Genomic DNA, 19,303 nt, shown 5'->3' with positions numbered 1-19,303 from the left:
CACAAAGGAACCTAAACTATAAACAGGACAGCTAAGCTGTTTACCTATTAAAACAAAAATAAATCAACACACACAAAAAGGCTTTACACATAACCTTCTTTTTTTCTTTCAAAACGGTTGAAAACACCATCAACCAGGCCCTCCACACAGCAGCAGCCCTGAGCACACTGGCTACTTTATTTAAATACCCTGCATCTGGCCTTAATTTACAATGATAGCCAGGTGCAGGGGATAATTACTAATAAAACAATTAAACAAACACAAATGTGCATTTGCATATTTTCTTTTTAGGGGGGAGGAAATTAGCCATCTCCCTGCTCACTAATATATATACACACACACACACACTCTAAGTGTACAAAACATTAGGAACAACTGCTCTTTCCATGAAATAGGCTGACAAGTTCAATCCAGGTGAAAGATATGATCCCTTATTGATGTAACCTGTTAAATCCACTTCAATCAGTGTAGATGAAGGGGAGACAGGTTAAAGAAGGATTTTTAAGCCTTGGCACAAATGAGACATGGATTGTGTATGTGTGCCATTCAGAGGGTAAATGGGCAAGACAAAAGATTTAAGTGCCTTTGAACGGGGTATGGTAGTAAGTGCCAGGCGCGCTTGTTTGACTGTGTCAAGAACTGCAACTCTGCTGGGTTTTTCACGCTCAACAGTTTCCCGTGTGTATCAAGGATGGTCCACCACCCAAAGAACATCCAGCCAACGGCAGGCCAGTGGTCAAAAACGGCTCATTGATGAAAGAGGCCAAAGGAGGCTGACAGGAATTGTGCAGAGCAACAGATGGGCTACAGTTAGTCAACCGACAGTCCAGTACAACATTGGTGCTGAAAGACCCATAAAAGAATGCACAGCTCGTCATACCTTGACATGAATGGGTTTTGGCAGCCGACGACCTAACAGAGTTCCACTTCTTTCAGCAAAACACAAGAAACTGCAGTTGCAGAGGGCTAAGGAACGAAAACACTGGAGGATTGGAAAAACATTGCCTGGTCTGATGAATCCTGGTTCCTGCTGTTTCACACTGATGGGAGGACTAGGGCATGGAGAAAACCACATGAGTACATGCATCCATCATGCCACGTGTCAACATTGCAGGCTGGTGGTGGTGGTGTGATGGTGTGGGGTGTGTTTTCATGGCACACGTTGGGCCCCTTGATAAAAGCTGAGCAACGTTTGAATGCCACAGGATATCTGAACATCATTGCCAATCAGGTGCATCCCTTCATGGCAGCAGTGTATCCATCTGCTAATGGATTTTTTCAGCAGGATAATGCCCCATACCACAAGGCTAGGATTGTCCAGGAATGGTTCCACGAACATGACAGTGAATTCAGCTTACTGCAGTGGTCTGCCCAGTCACCAGATCTCAATCCAGTTGAGCATCTGTGGGATGAGATGGAACAAGCTATTCAGAGTAGAGATCCACTACCAGCCAACTTGACACAACTGTGGGAAGCATTGGAGTCAACATGGGCCAGCATCCCTGTGGAACGCTTTCAACACCTTGTAGAGTCCATGCCCCGACGAATTGAGGCTGTTCTGAGGGCAAAAGGGGCTTCAATATTAGGAAGGTGTTCCTAATGTTTTGTACACTCGGTGTATATGTGTGTGTTTGTGGATACTGGCAGTGCTGTAGTAACCCTAATCTCTCTCTCTCTCCTCTCTCTCTCTCCCTCTCTCTCTCTCTCTCTCCTCTCTCTCTCTCTGTCTCTCTGTCTCTCTTCTCTCCCTCTCTCTCTCTGTCTCTCTCTCTCTCTCTCTCTCATGGAGGATTGGTGGGAAGGGCTTGCAGAGAGGTGGAACGCCGGTGCGGTAGGACAGGGAAATTTAAAACTTTATTTATTTATCTTATTTATTTATTTATTTATTTATTTTGTTTGTTTGTTTGTAGTTTACTTAGTTGTTCTTTTTGTGTGTTTGTTTGTTCGTAGGTTAGTGGTGTGTGTTTGTTTGTTTGTTGGTTTTGGGTGTGGTGTGTGTTTGGAGATCCCGTTATGGGGTCTCGTTCAGGAGGGCTGGGGGCTCTCACCCGCCGACACGGGGTCCGTTGCCTGCCTGACCCCGGGGTTTCGGTGGAGGAGTGCCTGCTGGCAGTAGGAGAGGTGGTGGGGTTTGAAAATATTATGTCGGCGTCAAGAATGAATAAAGCGCTAGTAATATTTTTAGTGGAGGTGTCTCTGGTACACAAGCTGGTAGAGGAAGGATTTACAGTAAAAGGTGAATTTGTTCAGGTTTCCCCTCTAGTAACCCCGGTTACGAAAGTTATTATTTCTAATGTGCCTCCGTTTTTAAAAAATGAGCAATTAGAAAAGAATTTAGCTCGTTTTGGTAAACTGGTGTCCCCGATTAAGGGAATCCCGCTGGGGTGCAAAAATAACAGTGTTAGGCACGTCATGTCGTTTAGAAGGCAGGCGTTTGTCTTACTAAATGATCCTAACCAAGTCATTAATGTTGCCTGGAATTTTAACGTGGAAGGGATGAATTGTGTAGTTTTTGTCAGTTCCGAAACGATGAGATGTTTTTACTGTGGAGAACAGGGACACCAGAGAAAAGCCTGCCCGAGAAAGGAGGCTAGAGCGGAGACAGGGCAGGATCAGGGCGATGCTGGCGGGGAGGAAGTCGGGGGTGTTGGGGGTGAGCGGGAGGAAGAGTCGGCTCCTGCACCGCAGCCGCAGAGCGAGCCCGTGCTGACCGAGGAGGGGGCGATCCAGAGGGAAACCGGAGCAGAACCACCAACACCACGGCCTCGCACAAAGAGACCCAGCCGCAGCCTGTCACTGACGGGTTCGGAGGATAATACCGCTACTACTGAGAATGGTGAAGAATCATTCAAGGTAGTAGCGAAAAAGACACGAATTCAGCGGAAGGCTGCAGAGCTGCCGGATGGCAGAGCGCAGCCAGTGCAGAACTCCGAACCCGTGCAGACAGGGAGACTGCGGGCTCCAGGCGGGGCGTCAGTCCCTCCCAACGCGGAGGAAGAGAGCACAGCGCAGGGTGAGCCGGGCGCGGTGCAAGACTCTCCGCTAGCTGAATCTCAGCCGCCTGAAATGGTGCCGGCTGTAGCAGAGACCGGTGTCGGGGAGTCGGAGGGAGCTGCGGAGGAGCGGATTCTCGGGGGCGAGCGAGAGGACAGCGCGGATGAGATGGAGGGGGAGCTCTCTGACTCCTCGCTTATCTCAGACATCCCTGATAGCCAACCCGTCAGTAAGAAAAAGTTATACACACTTGAGCAGGTAAATGATTTTATGATAGAAACAAAAGGGAAAAGGGGAGTAGAAATAGAGAGTTTTTTCCCTGATCTAAGGTTATTTCTCCACTCCGCTCACGTTATAACAAGGAAAGCCACAATAGAAGAATTTGATCAGCCAAAACGTTATAGATTAAAAAAAATTGTTCAGAAAATTAAAAAGGATCTTAAAAGTGGTTCAAAATCTCTTGTTTAAAAATGGCTGTGTTTTATGAAACTTCTTTTATTACTTGTTTTAGTGTGTTAGTTTTTTTAGCTATGATGGAAAGGTGCGTTTTTATTTCTTTTAATCTAAACGGCTGCAGACAGTCTTTTAAGAGGGCGCAGCTAGTCGAGTTTTTAGAGCAGAAGCAGGCGGGGGTGGTGTTTCTGCAGGAAACGCACTCGGATCAGGAGAATGAGGAGGCGTGGCGAGCGGAGTGGAAGGGGCTGTGCGTGATGAGTCACGGCGCTAGTACCAGTGCAGGAGTAGCCGTGCTTTTTAAACCCAGCCTGGGGGCAGTTTTACTAGATATAGATGAAATCGAGAAAGGGAGGATTTTAAAAGTAAGAGCTAGGCTGGGCAGTACAGTGTATGTTTTTATTAATATTTATGCCCCCAATAGAGGGGGCGAACGAATTTTATTTTTTAAGAAATTAAAGCAAGCTCTTTTTAATATTAATAATAATGATGTGGTGGTAGTAGGAGGAGATTTTAATTGTACTGTTAATTTTAATATTGATAGAAATAATGATGAACCACACCCTCAGTCCTCCAGAGAGTTGGCTGCATTGTTAGAGTCCAGTGACCTGGTTGACATATGGAGATGCCTGCACCCCAGTTCAAGACAATACACCTGGTCTCAGTATCACACAGACTGTGTATATAGAGCAAGATAAATTTATCAAAGCAAGAATCATCCCCAGTAGTCTCTCTGACCACCACTGTCTATTAATTACAGTATTAATTCAATCAGAACCCCACAGAGCATCTTACTGGCATTTCAATGTAAAATTATTACAAGATGTAAAATTTAAGCAACAATTCAAACTTTTTTGGATAATTTGGAAAAAAGAAAAAGCACAATATAAAGATTTAAGACAGTGGTGGGACATTGGCAAAATACAAATTAAATGTTTTTGTCAACAATATACTATAAATGCAACCAGGTCACTGAACACAGCCGTGAGAGAACTGGAGTCCAAAATCCTCCTCCTAGAGGAAAGGTTAAATTCAGAATTTAAAGAACAGACCCTGGAGAACCTAAAGGAGCAGAAAATCGCGCTGGGGAGCTTGCTGAAGGAAAGAGTGAAGGGGGCGATTGTGCGTTCCAGATTCATGGAGTTGAGAGACATGGATGCCCCCACTAGTTTCTTCTTCAACCTGGAGAGGAAGAGAGCGGACAGTAGACAGCTGTGTTGTATCAGGACTCCTGGTGGGAAAGAACTGCACACCCGGGAGGAAATCAGCAGAGAGGCGGTGCGTTTTTACAAGGAACTTTATAATAAAGAACTGTGCAACATAGAGGACACTGAGCGGCTGCTCCAGGGGTTACCCAGCCTCAGTGAGAAGGAGCAGATTCAGCTGGACGCACCGCTGACCCACCAGGAGATGACCGCCGCTGTCAAGCAGCTCTCCAGCGGAAAGGTTCCCGGGATCGATGGACTGCCAGCAGAATTTTATAATAATTTCTGGGATATAATGGGGGAGGATTTGCTCCAGGTTCTGAGAGAGAGCCTCAGCCACAGGGAACTGCCTCTTAGCTGCCGTAGGGCAGTGGTTACACTGCTGCCCAAGAAGGGAGACCTATGCCAGCTTAAAAATTGGAGACCTGTGTCAATTTTATGTTCTGATTTAAAGATTTTATCCAAAACAATCGCTAATAGATTAAAAAGTGTTATTGGAACTGTAATACATATGGATCAAACATATTGTATACCGGGTCGCTCTATTTTTGATAACTTGTTTTTTATTCGAGATTTTTTAACTGTAAGTGATATTTGTGATTTTAATGTAGGAATGGTCTCCCTGGATCAAGAGAAGGCTTTCGACAGAGTCGACCACACCTACCTCTTTCATACACTGGAAGCCTTCGGGTTCGGTCCTGGTTTTATTTCTTATATTCGGCTTTTATATTCCAACATTTTTAGTATTTTAAAGATCAACAATGGGCTGAGTCAGCCCTTCCCAGTGTGCAGGGGTATAAGGCAGGGCTGTGCCCTGTCTGGTATGCTGTATTCACTGGTTATAGAGCCCCTGCTGCACCTGCTGAGGGTCAGGCTAGCTGGATGGACAGTGCCCTCCTCGCCCTCCACACCCTCCTCTGCCACAGTGAAGGTGTCTGCCTACGCAGACGATGTGACTGTGTTTGTGAGGGGGGATGCAGATGTCCAAGCGCTGCAGCAGACTCTAAATGAGTTCCAGAGAGCATCTTCTGCCAGAGTAAACTGGGCAAAATGTGACACCTTCCTGTCAGGCAGCTGGGATGAGGGCACCCCTCCTTTCCTGCCTGAGGGGCTGAAATGGAACAGAACAGGTATTAAAGTGTTGGGGGTGCACCTCGGAACAGAAAACTACATGAAAAAGAACTGGGAGGGTTTGTTGGACAGGGTGAGGGGGCGGCTGCAGAGGTGGAAGGGACTGCTGGCTCAACTGTCCTTCAAGGGCCGGGTGCTTGTTATTAATAATCTGGTGGCCTCTAGCTTGTGGCACAAGCTGGTATGCTTGGACCCACCCCAGGGCCTGGTGAAGGAGATCCAGAGAGTGTTGCTGGAGTTCTTTTGGAGCGGGAGACACAGTTTGAGGCCGGCAGTCCTCTACCTCCCTAGTGATGAGGGGGGGCAGGGGCTAGTCAGCATTGCCAGCAGGGTGGCAGCCTTCAGACTGCAGGCGGTTCAGAGACTCCTGTACACTGAGGAGGAGGCTCATTGGAAGAGGCTGGCCTGTTTCCTTCTCAATAGATTTGGGGGGCTGGGGTTAGGAAAACACCTGTTTTTAATTGAGAACACCAGTTTTTGTAAAGCAGGACTTCCTCCTTTTTATCAAAGTATTTTAAAAGCCTGGCAGCTGGTGAGGGTGGAAAGGGATGTGGAGTCCTTGACAGGGCAGGACCTGTTTGAGGAGCCCCTATTTTTTAATCCACTCTTTCCAGTTAAGTTCCTCCAGTCGATGACGCTCTGTGCCAGTTTTTTAAAAGCAGGTGTAACCAGGATGGTCCACCTGTTAAACCTTGAGCTCTCCTGCTGGCTAACTGCCTCCCAGCTAACTGCACAGCTAGGCTGGCACTCAGAGAGGCTTGCAGAAAGACTGATGGGTGAGTTGAGGGGCTGCCTCTCCCCGCGGCTCAAGGCAGTCCTGAGGGAGGAGTTGTCCAGAGGCACAGAGCAGAGACAGCTTTCCTTATTTCCAGGGATGATCGTGTCACCAGCAGTAGGTGAGGAAGGTGAGGCGGTGGAGAGAATGGAGGGACTTTGCTTAAATTGCAGAATGTGGAGGAAATTATCTTTCACACAATGAATGGAAAACATATATACAAATTGTGTGTTAAAGCCACAGAGTATAGTAGGCTAAGGGGTCTGGTAGACTCTAAGTGGCGAGCTTACTTGGCTGTAGAGGAGGGGCACAGGCCGGTGTGGAGGGTGCTGTACAAGCCGCCTCTCGCCAAGAGAGTGGGGGACCTGCAGTGGAAGATTCTACACTGCATTGTGTCCACAGGCAGGTTTCTCCATAGAGTGGACCCCAGCATCAGTGAGCAGTGCGCTTTTTGCTCAGCAGAGGAAACTCTCTTTCATGCCTACAGTGAGTGTGAGAGGCTGCGGCCACTTTTTAATTTACTGCAGGGAATCCTGAATAATTTAGGGGTCGTTTTTAGTAAGGAGCTTTTTATTTTTGGGGTTCTATACAGTTTTAAAATGAAAAACAGGTGTGTTCTTATTAATTTTTTATTTGGACAGGCAAAATTGGCTATTTTAAAGACAAGGAAAAATCAACTCTCTGGTTCTGGACTGAACAGTTTAGTGGTTCAGTTCAGGGTGCTCGTGGTCAGCCAGATCAGAGTAGAGTTTGAGTATTTTAAACTGGTCAGTAACCTGGAGGACTTTCAGGAGAGGTGGTGTGTGGGAGACGCCTTGTGTGCTGTGAGTGAGGAGGGGGAGCTCCAGTTTTTGTTCTAATTTTATTTAATTTTTGTTTTACAGTGTTTTATTTTGGCTTTTATCTGTTTTCAACAAAGAAAAAAACACTGTTTAATATTGATTTTTTAATGATCCTTTTATTTTGTTTAAAATCTGTTTTTAAGGAGAACACGATATATTTTAGGATTTTTTAAATTTTGCTCAGGCAGTAGGAATCTTAACTTTTGTTGTGTTTTACCTTTATTTGAATTTTAATGGATTTTATTTGGAATATTTAAATAAAGGATCTTAAAAGTCTCTCTCTCTCTCTCTCTCTCCTCTGTCTCTCTCTCTCTCTCTCCCTCTCTCTGTCCCTCTCAGTGCTGTAGAGTCCATTCAGAATGTCAGGGCTGCCCATCAGCAGTACTGGGGCTGTCTCAGCCAAGGTAAGAGCTGGATGCTGTCATGGACGGCACACTTCTCTGTTTTCATCTTTCCTGTTCCAGGTTGAAAAGACACTCGGGAGCTCCACAGAAACCTTGCTTGAACAGGGGTCGCCGAGTGGCGCGTCCAGTTGAAGCGCTGCCGCAGGATGAGTCGCGCAGCTTGGATGGCGTGGTTCGCGTCCAGGCTGTGCAAAGAGGCCCAACTTTCCTGGGGGGTCCGAAGGGGGCGTCGCATTGGCTCTGACCCTCCTGGCCAGACACCGAGCATGTTCAGAGTGGATAAAAAGCAGCGCTGATCTCTGTCTTCCAGGATCGGTAGCTCTGCTCGATTGCTCGTGTAAAAGGCTTTATAGTGTAATTCTGGCTTCAGGCTTGTGAGATTGGAGGACGCTCACACCCCTTCAGAACCTCTGAGCTGTGTGGGGACTTGCTGCGGTGAGGAGAAAAAAACATAATTGGACATTCCAAATCGGAGGGAAAAATAAATAAAAATAATAGTCGGTCACCAAATGTATTTAAGAAAATAATAAAATAATCTTGCTTGAATGGAAATTACAAAACTGCAATTTTTTATAGTTGGAAACAGGCATTGCATGCTTGCATCTTACTCCATTCACTTACATATCTCTCCCTTCCCCCTTGTCTCTCCCTTTTCATTTTCTGCACTAAACCCTTATCTCCCATTTTCTCCTCCATACTTTTTTTTCCCCTTTTCGTTTATGCACCTCCACACCCTCCCTCTTTCTCTTTCTTCACCCTCTCGTTCTATCAAATTTCTCTTACCTATCTCTGTCTCCTTTCTCATCCCCCTCTCTCCTCGCTCCACCTCTCTCTCAGATTTGCTCCCTGTCTCTGAGCCCAGCACAAAGTGCCGCAAGGAGGGGGGTGAGGAGGAGGAGTCTAACGGGCAGAGCGCTGTGGAGTCTGCACAAGCCCCGCCCCCAGCTCCCCCGATGAGGACCGCAATAACGACCCCGGCAGGACAGGAGAGCTCATCCCTGGAACGGAGCCTGAGGGTGGAGGGGAGCCCAGCCACACTGGAGCAGGCTGCCAGGTGCATCAGGTCTGAGGGTACTCCTCTGCACTTTTGACACAGCACGGCACCAAACCACATGAAACAGCACCTGTATAGATCCGCAATGCTTTTTATAAAAACATGGTACATTGAAAAATTAAAAGGTCATACTAAGTTACACAGCAACTATGCACAACTAGAAATGCTAAAAGAAACTTAAGTTCAATGACAAGCATTTTGGCAAGAAGTATGTTTTTCAATTGAAGACATTTGGGGGGGGGGGGGGGGGGACCTTTGTCATTGAGTTATGTATGTTTTAGTATTTATACATTTATCTCTGGGTGACACTGCTCACAGGCGCTCTCCTGGGTGTATGAATCCTCACACAGCTTCTCTCTGGGTGCGAACGTGCACTTTGCTCACAAGCGCTCCCCTGGGTGTATGAATCCTCACACAGTCTCTCTCTGGGTGCGAATGTGCACGCTGCTCCCCTGGGTGTATGAATCCTCACACAGTCTCTCTGGGTGCGAGCGTGCACTCTGCTCCCCTGGGTGTATGAATCCTCACACAGCCTCTCTCTGGGTGCGAGCGTGCACTCTGCTCCCCTGGGTGTATGAATCCTCACACAGCCTCTCTCTGGGTGCGAGCGTGCACTCTGCTCCCCTGGGTGTATGAATCCTCACACAGCCTCTCTCTGGGTGCGAGCGTGCACTCTGCTCCCCTGGGTGTATGAATCCTCACACAGCCTCTCTCTGGGTGCGAGCGTGCACTCTGCTCCCCTGGGTGTATGAATCCTCACACAGCCTCTCTCTGGGTGCGAGCGTGCACTCTGCTCCCCTGGGTGTATGAATCCTCACACAGTCTCTCTCTGGGTGCGAATGTGCACTCTGCTCCCCTGGGTGTATGAATCCTCACACAGCCTCTCTCTGGGTGCGAGCGTGCACTCTGCTCCCCTGGGTGTATGAATCCTCACACAGCCTCTCTCTGGGTGCGAGCGTGCACTCTGCTCCCCTGGGTGTATGAATCCTCACACAGCCTCTCTCTGGGTGCGAGCGTGCACTCTGCTCCCCTGGGTGTATGAATCCTCACACAGCCTCTCTCTGGGTGCGAGCGTGCACTCTGCTCCCCTGGGTGTATGAATCCTCACACAGCCTCTCTCTGGGTGCGAGCGTGCACTCTGCTCCCCTGGGTGTATGAATCCTCACACAGCCTCTCTGGGTGCGAATGTGCACTCTGCTCCCCTGGGTGTATGAATCCTCACACAGTCTCTCTGGGTGTGAGCGTGCACTCTGCTCCCCTGGGTGTATGAATCCTCACACAGTCTCTCTGGGTGCGAGCGTGCACTCTGCTCCCCTGGGTGTATGAATCCTCACACAGCCTCTGTTTCCTCAGGGTTGCTGCCCTGAAATCACTGGAGGATGAGAAAGCGCTGTGTTCCTTGGGAAATCTCTTTGCAGTCTTGGATAAAATAATGAAAAAGGAGGTAAACTGGACCTTTTTTAATACACCCTAAATGGGAGGAAAATAAATGATGTTAATGAAAATGAGTAAATAGCTTTGAGAATCATCACCCCCTTTCCAAAACTCCAGAGCAGTTTATATAACAGGGTTCTACTGTGTGTTTCAATACAGTAGTGTGCTGGCTTCACAGAAGCCTTGTTGAATACAGTGGCACTTTCAACAAAAACAGATAAAAGCGTGTTTGTTTGCACTGCGCTGGGTATGCAAAGCCTGCATGGAGGCACAAAGATGGTTATTATGGTGTGCTGTGGGGTGAATATTAACCCCAGCACTGTGAAAGCTGTGTTTCAGGTGGACGGTGGCAGATCCTGTCCTGTATGTCTTGTATAACTGTGGCTCTGTTCCTGCAGGTAAGGAATGGATTGGCTGTCATTCCAGCACTTCCTATTGCAGCCGCCTGCGCCGCTGGTCACGCAATCAACTCTGAGACTGACAGGTGCCCCGCCCTCTAAATCATAATACCACCTCTCCCATAGGTATTATGATAATGTTCCTCCCTTATATCTGCATGAACAACTCCTGCTAGCAACCCTACTGACTCACAGGTGAGACTGTTTCATGCTGTGATGAAGTACCAGCAGTTATTATGGAACAGGTTTAGTAGGGTCTCCTTATTCAAACTTCTGACACAAGGTCATTCCAATAATATCTCTAAACAAGGAGAGTTGAAGCCCAGGGCTGGTGTGAGGTGTGTAACTCTGCCTCTCTGTGTTCCACAGGGCTGGTGTGAGGTGTGTAACTCTGCCTCTCTGTGTTCCACAGGGCTGGTGTGAGGTGTGTAACTCTGCCTCTCTGTGTTCCACAGGGCTGGTGTGAGGTGTGTAACTCTGCCTCTCTGTGTTTCAGAGTGCTGGTCGTGTTCCTGGGAGATGAAGAGGTTCCCCTTGACGTCACAGAGGATGGGTGAGAGATCTGATTGAGTTCTTTACAGTGCAGGTTAGAGTGCAGTCACACTACTGCACTCTGTGACGGTTCCTGATTTCTTTTCCACAAATTGAGCAGCCAGCTACTCTGCAGAACACAGTTTTATTCTCCAGAGACGGAGGTACCTTGAATAAACACACACTGTTTCGCAGCTCTTCAGATGCAGCCTTCTTATTCTAACAAATAACCCTGTTCACAAAAGATTAAGGCCTGTTTTAATAAATTCAATCAAGTTTTAAATCGTAAAATGTGTTTTCAATTACTATGTTTTAGAGCACTACTAGATTAAGCACTACTTAATCTAAAAGCAAGTTTGTAAACCCTGCAATTAACTTAACACTCCTTAAAACTAAAACTAATGTTTTAGGGCCCCATTGTAGCAAATGGCTAACTTTGACATGTTTTATAAATCACGTCTTTCTGGACACTATCAGCAGCAACACACTGACAATATCACTGAGAGTGTAGCTCTGCACTCGGCGTGAAGTCAGCAGCAACACACTGACAATATCACTGAGAGTGTAGCTCTGCACTCGGCGTGAAGTCAGCAGCAATACACTGACAATATCACTGAGAGTGTAGCTCTGCACTCGGCGTGAAGTCAGCAGCAACACACTGACAATATCACTGAGAGTGTAGCTCTGCACTCGGCGTGAAGTCAGCAGCAACACACTGACAATATCACTGAGAGTGTAGCTCTGCACTCGGCGTGAAGTCAGCAGCAACACACTGACAATATCACTGAGAGTGTAGCTCTGCACTCGGCGTGAAGTCAGCAGCAACACACTGACAATATCACTGAGAGTGTAGCTCTGCACTCGGCGTGAAGTCAGCAGCAACACACTGACAATATCACTGAGAGTGTAGCTCTGCACTCGGCGTGAAGTCAGCAGCAACACACTGACAATATCACTGAGAGTGTAGCTCTGCACTCGGCGTGAAGTCAGCAGCAACACACTGACAATATCACTGAGAGTGTAGCTCTGCACTCGGCGTGAAGTCAGCAGCAACACACTGACAATATCACTGAGAGTGTAGCTCTGCACTCGGCGTGAAGTCAGCAGCAACACACTGACAATATCACTGAGAGTGTAGCTCTGCACTCGGCGTGAAGTCAGCAGCAACACACTGACAATATCACTGAGAGTGTAGCTCTGCACTCGGCGTGAAGTCAGCAGCAACACACTGACAATATCACTGAGAGTGTAGCTCTGCACTCGGCGTGAAGTCAGCAGCAAAACACTGACAATATCACTGAGAGTGTAGCTCTGCACTCGGCGTGAAGTCAGCAGCAACACACTGACAATATCACTGAGAGTGTAGCTCTGCACTCGGCGTGAAGTCAGCAGCAACACACTGACAATATCACTGAGAGTGTAGCTCTGCACTCGGCGTGAAGTCAGCAGCAACACACTGACAATATCACTGAGAGTGTAGCTCTGCACTCGGCGTGAAGTCAGCAGCAACACACTGACAATATCACTGAGAGTGTAGCTCTGCACTCGGCGTGAAGTCAGCAGCAACACACTGACAATATCACTGAGAGTGTAGCTCTGCACTCGGCGTGAAGTCAGCAGCAACACACTGACAATATCACTGAGAGTGTAGCTCTGCACTCGGCGTGAAGTCAGCAGCAACACACTGACAATATCACTGAGAGTGTAGCTCTGCACTCGGCGTGAAGTCAGCAGCAACACACTGACAATATCACTGAGAGTGTAGCTCTGCACTCGGCGTGAAGTCAGCAGCAAAACACTGACAATATCACTGAGAGTGTAGCTCTGCACTCGGCGTGAAGTCAGCAGCAACACACTGACAATATCACTGAGAGTGTAGCTCTGCACTCGGCGTGAAGTCAGCAGCAACACACTGACAATATCACTGAGAGTGTAGCTCTGCACTCGGCGTGAAGTCAGCAGCAACACACTGACAATATCACTGAGAGTGTAGCTCTGCACTCGGCGTGAAGTCAGCAGCAACACACTGACAATATCACTGAGAGTGTAGCTCTGCACTGCGGCGTGAAGTCAGCAGCAACACACTGACAATATCACTGAGAGTGTAGCTCTGCACTCGGCGTGAAGTCAGCAGCAATACACTGACAATATCACTTGAGAGTGTAGCTCTGCACTCGGCGTGAATCCAGTACTGCAAACAGCAGCCTGCAGGTCTGCCTGCTCTAATCCCATGTGTTTCTCTTTCTCAGTAAAATCTTGCTGGTTCAGATCTGCAGTACAGAACCAAGAGAGAGGCAGTCCAAGTATCACATTCCAGTTTGCTTGAAGAAGGTAAGTGTTGAAGCAAACTTCAGTTCAACGAAAAAGGCTTTTTAATATCTTTAAAAAAAAAAAAAAAAAAAAAGACTTCTAGAAAAAAGGATTTAAGTTTTTAGTATTTCTAAATTCAGCGGTATTGTTACAGATGTTAATTTGTCTAACAGATTGCTTTTACTTGCTGGTCCCATTGATCTATGGAGGTTTCACTCAAGTGTTTAAGCATGCTTTACATTATTTCTTTATTGTATTACCCTTATAAAAGTCTTCCATAGTAAAAGCACTGCAAAGTGTAGTAAAGCACAGTGAAATCATGGTAAAGCACAGGGAAGCATTGCAAAGAAAGAGAGGTATGGTAAAGCATATTAAAAAACAAACCATGTTAAACTAACCCTTAGAAAAGTTCTCCATACTTAAAGCACTGCAAAGTGTAATAAAGCACAGTGAAAGCATAGTAAAGTGTAAAAGCACAGTGAAAGCACTGCAAAGTGTAATAAAGCACAGTGAAAGCATGGTCAAGTGTAATAAAGCACGGTAAAGCACAGGGACGCATTGTAAAGAATAGCGAGGTATGGTAAAGCATGTTAGAGTTCCTTTCTGATGTGACTGTCAGTGCTGGTGTGTGTTCCTCTGCAGGAGAGCGAGGCGCGAGGCGGGTTGCTGCAGGTTCTGTTCACTTTGGTTCTGCCCGTGGCGTACGGGTTCGGTCCTAGCCTGGTGGTGATGGCACTGGGGGACGGTACTGGGGGGGGCTGGGCAGCTCAGGCTCAGCTCACCAGCCTGCTGCAGGGGCTGGCAGAGGGCAGGGTCCTGGCTCTCATACAGGTAAGGGGCAGAGGCATTCACTGGCTTCCTTTGTGCACAAGCTGCACTGTCTGCGTGTTTATCTGTAAGGGCTGGGTGGCTGTGAGCTACACTGTCTGCGTGCTTATCTGTAAGGGCTGGGTGGCTGTGAGCTACACTGTCTGCGTGCTTATCTGTAAGGGCTGGGTGGCTGTGAGCTACACTGTCTGCGTGCTTATCTGTAAGGGCTGGGTGGCTGTGAGCTACACTGTCTGCGTGTTTATCTGTAAGGGCTGGGTGGCTGTGAGCTACACTGTCTGCGTGCTTATCTGTAAGGGCTGGGTGGCTGTGAGCTACACTGTCTGCGTGCTTATCTGTAAGGGCTGGGTGGCTGTGAGCTACACTGTCTGCGTGCTTATCTGTAAGGGCTGGGTGGCTGTGAGCTACACTGTCTGCGTGCTTATCTGTAAGGGCTGGGTGGCTGTGAGCTACACTGTCTGCGTGCTTATCTGTAAGGGCTGGGTGGCTGTGAGCTACACTGTCTGCGTGCTTATCTGTAAGGGTTCGGTGGCTGTGAGCTACACTGTCTGCGTGCTTATCTGTAAGGGCTGGGTGGCTGTGAGCTACACTGTCTGCGTGCTTATCTGTAAGGGCTGGGCGGCTGCGAGTATGAAGTACATTCAACATCATTAGAGGTAGTCACAAACACTGAGAAACATATAAGTCATTAAATCTTTTTGTGAAAAGCCAACAATTTAAATGAGCTTTATTTATTATATCACATTTATTCATCATTCCAGTTTGACCACAAGTAGAACTTTTGGTCATCATGACAGAGTCTGAATGAATCATGGTCTTAATACCTGGTGCAATCATATTAATGAATAAGAGCTAGAAACCAGAGTGCAGAGTTTGTCATTTTGTTTAATGAAAAGAATACAACAATTTGAATGTTTTAAAAGTAACAAGGAAGCAGCTGGTTTGCTAATGACAGGAAATGAGGCTTTAAAGGGTGGGAACTATTTCTCTTTCCAAGTTCTAAATGACCTAGGAAGTGCAAAACTACCTCAAACCAAGACTTGCAGCCCTGCTGTAGTATCAGATCATACACACCTGCTTTAACGTGTTTCTTTCAAAACTGCACATCCAGACCTACAGGATACTGAGCAGCCAACAAAACCCTAACAAGCTTCCCCAGCCTCTGGCTTTGCATGCGTGTTGTTGGGTCTCCCTGGATCCACTGAAGTCAGGTCAGGGCTGGTTGCACCAGGGCTCTGTCTTCACCAGCTGATCACACTCAAAGCCTGCATCGACCCAAAGACGTCTCCTTCTACCCAGCAGGACTCGGCGGCGCAGGCTGTGGGGCTCATCGGGAGCTCCTTGTTGGGGGACCCGGCTCCTGTCCTGGGGCCCCAACCAGCCCCCTCGCAGGAGGATGCTCGGGCTGTGGAAAGACAGAGGCAGCAGCTGCAGCAGCACTGGGGCTTGGTGCAGGCAGCAGGTGAGCAGCGCAGTCAGATTGCGCAGCACTGGGGCTTGGTGCAGGCAGCAGGTGAGCAGCGCAGAGGCAGCAGCTGCAGCAGCACTGGGGCTTGGTGCAGGCAGCAGGTGAGCAGCGCAGTCAGATTGCAGCAGCACTGGGGCTTGGTGCAGGCAGCAGGTGAGCAGCGCAGTCAGATTGCAGCAGCACTGGGGCTTGGTGCAGGCAGCAGGTGAGCAGCGCAGTCAGATTGCAGCAGCACTGGGGCTTGGTGCAGGCAGCAGGTGAGCAGCGCAGTCAGACTGCAGCAGCACTGGGGCTTGGTGCAGGCAGCAGGTGAGCAGCGCAGTCAGATTGCAGCAGCACTGGGGCTTGGTGCAGGCAGCAGGTGAGCAGCGCAGTCAGATTGCAGCAGCACTGGGGCTTGGTGCAGGCAGCAGGTGAGCAGCGCAGTCGGATTGCAGCAGCACTGGGGCTTGGTGCAGGCAGCAGGTGAGCAGCGCAGTCGGATTGCAGCAGCACTGGGGCTTGGTGCAGGCAGCAGGTGAGCAGCGCAGTCGGACTGCAGCAGCACTGGGGCTTGGTGCAGGCAGCAGGTGAGCAGCGCAGTCGGACTGCAGCAGCACTGGGGCTTGGTGCAGGCAGCAGGTGAGCAGCGCAGTCGGATTGCAGCAGGTGAGGATGTATCGCTTCGAGTTATCAACCAAAGTGCCAGTGAGTCTTATCTACGACAACCCATGTATAGAACATCTGACAGAATTGTAAAGTAAAAACAGAAATAATAAACTCATTTTTGTATTTTAATAGCAGTGCTATCTTTGTTTTTTGTGCTTTGTAATAAGTGAATGCCTCACGTTTAGGGTATTTATTATCATGACGGGAATCAAACGCTTTGGATTGTTTTCTCAGAATATCGCACTGAGGTGGCAAACAGACACTGGCTGAGTGTGGATGTGTGTTCTGGTATTTATTCATTTTTTGCTCCCATGTAAAGTTAGCAGTTTTTGAATAACTAATAACTAAGTCACATCTCGATAATAGGAACTAAGTTTTTTCTTGGTTTTCAGTTTTCCTGAAAAGCCGCTGTATGCTAACACTGGTGAGAGTGAGTTTAGCCAGTAGTGAAGTCCTGTTGATCTCTATTGAGGTCATGCATCGGCTCATTTGTATTCTTCTGCTGTTTTCTCTTCCCAGTTAGATAAGCGCGGGCGTGTCCTCCGACAGGCCTTGAGCACCCTGCTCTTCCTGCTGGCACCGCAGCTGCTCACCGCTCATCCAAGCACCACAGCATGTTTCTCATGTTGGTTTTGTACTTGCACAAATAAAATGAAATCAGTTTGACATTATCCAAAGCGGGGTTGTGCACTGTAACTTATTGTATTATTTTCCTGAGTCCTTTTGTAACGTTTAGAGGAGTCTTTCGATGTGTTATGTGACAGGGTGACATGTCCAAGCCACGTGTCCACCTCGCACGACAGGATCAAAGACACTCTGAGCTCCTTCTTTTGTTTTTCAGGAGAGCGAGGATTTGTTTTCTTAAGTAATGTTAAGCACTTATTCACATACTGGTCAGCCCTTTCAATTCATCTCCCCCTACAGACAGGCAGCCTTTTAAAGATATACCACGCCCACATTTTAACAGCCTTAATCAAACAATGTAGTAACATTTCTTTTTATAACAAAAATGTATATCTTTTAATAGTTACATATATAAAATCTTATTTAAGTTATTTGTTTCTTTTTTGTTATATGGTGCACTCCCGCAAGCACTCCTGAAAGCTTGTGATTAATTTTTGTTCAGTTAGTCCAATAAAAGTTATCACATCTCTTTTGTCTATCACCTCTGGACTAATACGGCTACCATTTCATCTGTCATAGCTAACAAGTTACTTTGTGGCAAACCACCTTTACCAATTCAAAGACTTTACCTGTATCCATCCCTCTGTAACTTCAGGAAGTCCTGCTGTACCTTTGCCCCAAGTCCATTAGAAACTTTGCACCAAGAGTATGTATTTCGGGTGGTCAGAAATCAGCCCCAATGATTTCTTTAGTCTCTACTAGACCCTCCCTCCCTGTCACTCAGCTCTAACCATTCAAACACACTGCCTCTCTCCCTTCCTGTCACTCATTTCTAACCACTAGACCACAGTAAACTTGAATCTGTCTATAACTGTTCTGCCATGTTAGTGGATCCTACAATAAGGCTGGTAAACACCTGCTTAAAACTCAATCTCCATAAAGTTGTTGTACCTGATACCATGTCCTTTTATACATTGCTTTTAGATAATTACTATTGGGTTGTGTCAATCCGTGTCTATATTCCAACCTCCTCATCAGCTGGGCGTTGCCTGGGGCGAGAGCCGGCTCAAGGCTCCCTTGCAGAGCCAACACACCTCCACACTTCACAGCACCATTGCCATGCAGGCCACCCATCAATGTATAAACAGGCCAGTCCTTGCTAAACTTGGGATTCAACAAGAGCAGGCTTCAGGGTGGACTGGCTGTGTGGAGAGAAAGAAGAAAAAAAAAAACCCTGCTGATTAGCATAGCTTTTACAAATGAGAGGTTTATAAATTGTTCCAGTTCTTAGTGCCAAGTTTATTGCACAATCTGTCCTATACACACAGGGAAAGATAAGAGCATACAGCACACTGTATCTCGGGGACAGGACGGGTTATTTACACAGCAGTTGGTACACTCTATATGAGAGAGAGAGAGTTCAAGCCTATTCAAGACTTTTAACATCCCAAGGTCACTGCGCTGTTCAAATAATACACAGTCATTTAGAGAGTGCTTACCAAACCTGTACAGTAGTGATCATTAATCCAAATATTAAAATAAACAAATCCCCTGGGCCGGATGAGATCCTCCCAGTAGTACTCAAAGAAATGAAAGAAGTAATTTACAAACCGCTAACCAAGATCATGCAGCAGTCTCTTGACACAGGGGTGGTACCGACAGACTGGAAAATTGCAAACGTAATACTGATCCACAAAAAGGGAAACAAAACTGAACCAGGTAACTACAGACCAGTAAGCCTGACTTCTATTATATGCAAACTTATGGAAACTATAATAAGATCCAAAATGGAAAATTACCTATATGGTAACAGGGTCCTGGGAGACAGTCAACATGGTTTTAGGAAAGGGAGATCGTGCCTAACTAACTTGCTTGATTTTTTTGAGGATGCAACATCGATAATGGATAATTGCAAAGCATATGACATGGTTTATTTAGATTTCCAGAAAGCTTTTGACAAAGTCCCGCACAAAAGATTAATTCTCAAACTGAACGCAGTTGGGATTCAAGGAAACACATGTACATGGATTAGGGAGTGGTTAACATGTAGAAAACAGAAAGTACTGATTAGAGGAAAAACCTCAGAATGGAGTGTGGTAACCAGCGGTGTACCACAGGGATCAGTATTAGGTCCTCTGCTATTCCTAATCTACATTAATGATTTAGATTCTGGTATAGTAAGCAAACTTGTTAAATTTGCAGAC

The 19,303-nt window shown here is 47.1% G+C and overlaps 1 protein-coding gene across 4 annotated transcripts in view; it reads left to right on the top strand.

The window, feature by feature from the left end:
- hdac10 (histone deacetylase 10) overlaps positions 1–17,470 on the top strand; it is a 33,785-nt gene extending 16,315 nt beyond the window's left edge. For 2 of the 4 annotated variants that reach the window (XM_041254072.1, XM_041254068.1), the window contains 9 exons: positions 7,740–7,804; positions 8,642–8,867; positions 10,212–10,302; positions 10,691–10,776; positions 11,187–11,243; positions 13,471–13,552; positions 14,174–14,362; positions 15,659–15,821; positions 16,995–17,469. In XM_041254072.1, the coding sequence (XP_041110006.1) occupies positions 7,740–7,804; positions 8,642–8,867; positions 10,212–10,302; positions 10,691–10,776; positions 11,187–11,243; positions 13,471–13,552; positions 14,174–14,362; positions 15,659–15,821; positions 16,995–17,002 (967 nt within the window). In that variant the 3' untranslated portion in view covers positions 17,003–17,469. Of the gene's footprint in view, positions 1–7,739; positions 7,805–8,641; positions 8,868–10,211; positions 10,303–10,690; positions 10,777–11,186; positions 11,244–13,470; positions 13,553–14,173; positions 14,363–15,658; positions 15,822–16,994 lie in introns of all 4 variants that reach the window. The other 2 variants (XM_041254070.1, XM_041254071.1) reach the window with 2 other exon arrangements.
- Positions 17,471–19,303: the final 1,833 nt, after the last annotated feature.

This window comes from Polyodon spathula, chromosome 7, assembly GCF_017654505.1.
Source record: "Polyodon spathula isolate WHYD16114869_AA chromosome 7, ASM1765450v1, whole genome shotgun sequence".
In the NCBI taxonomy this organism is placed as follows: Eukaryota; Metazoa; Chordata; class Actinopteri; order Acipenseriformes; family Polyodontidae; genus Polyodon; species Polyodon spathula.
This window is presented reverse-complemented; position numbering and strand designations above follow the sequence as displayed.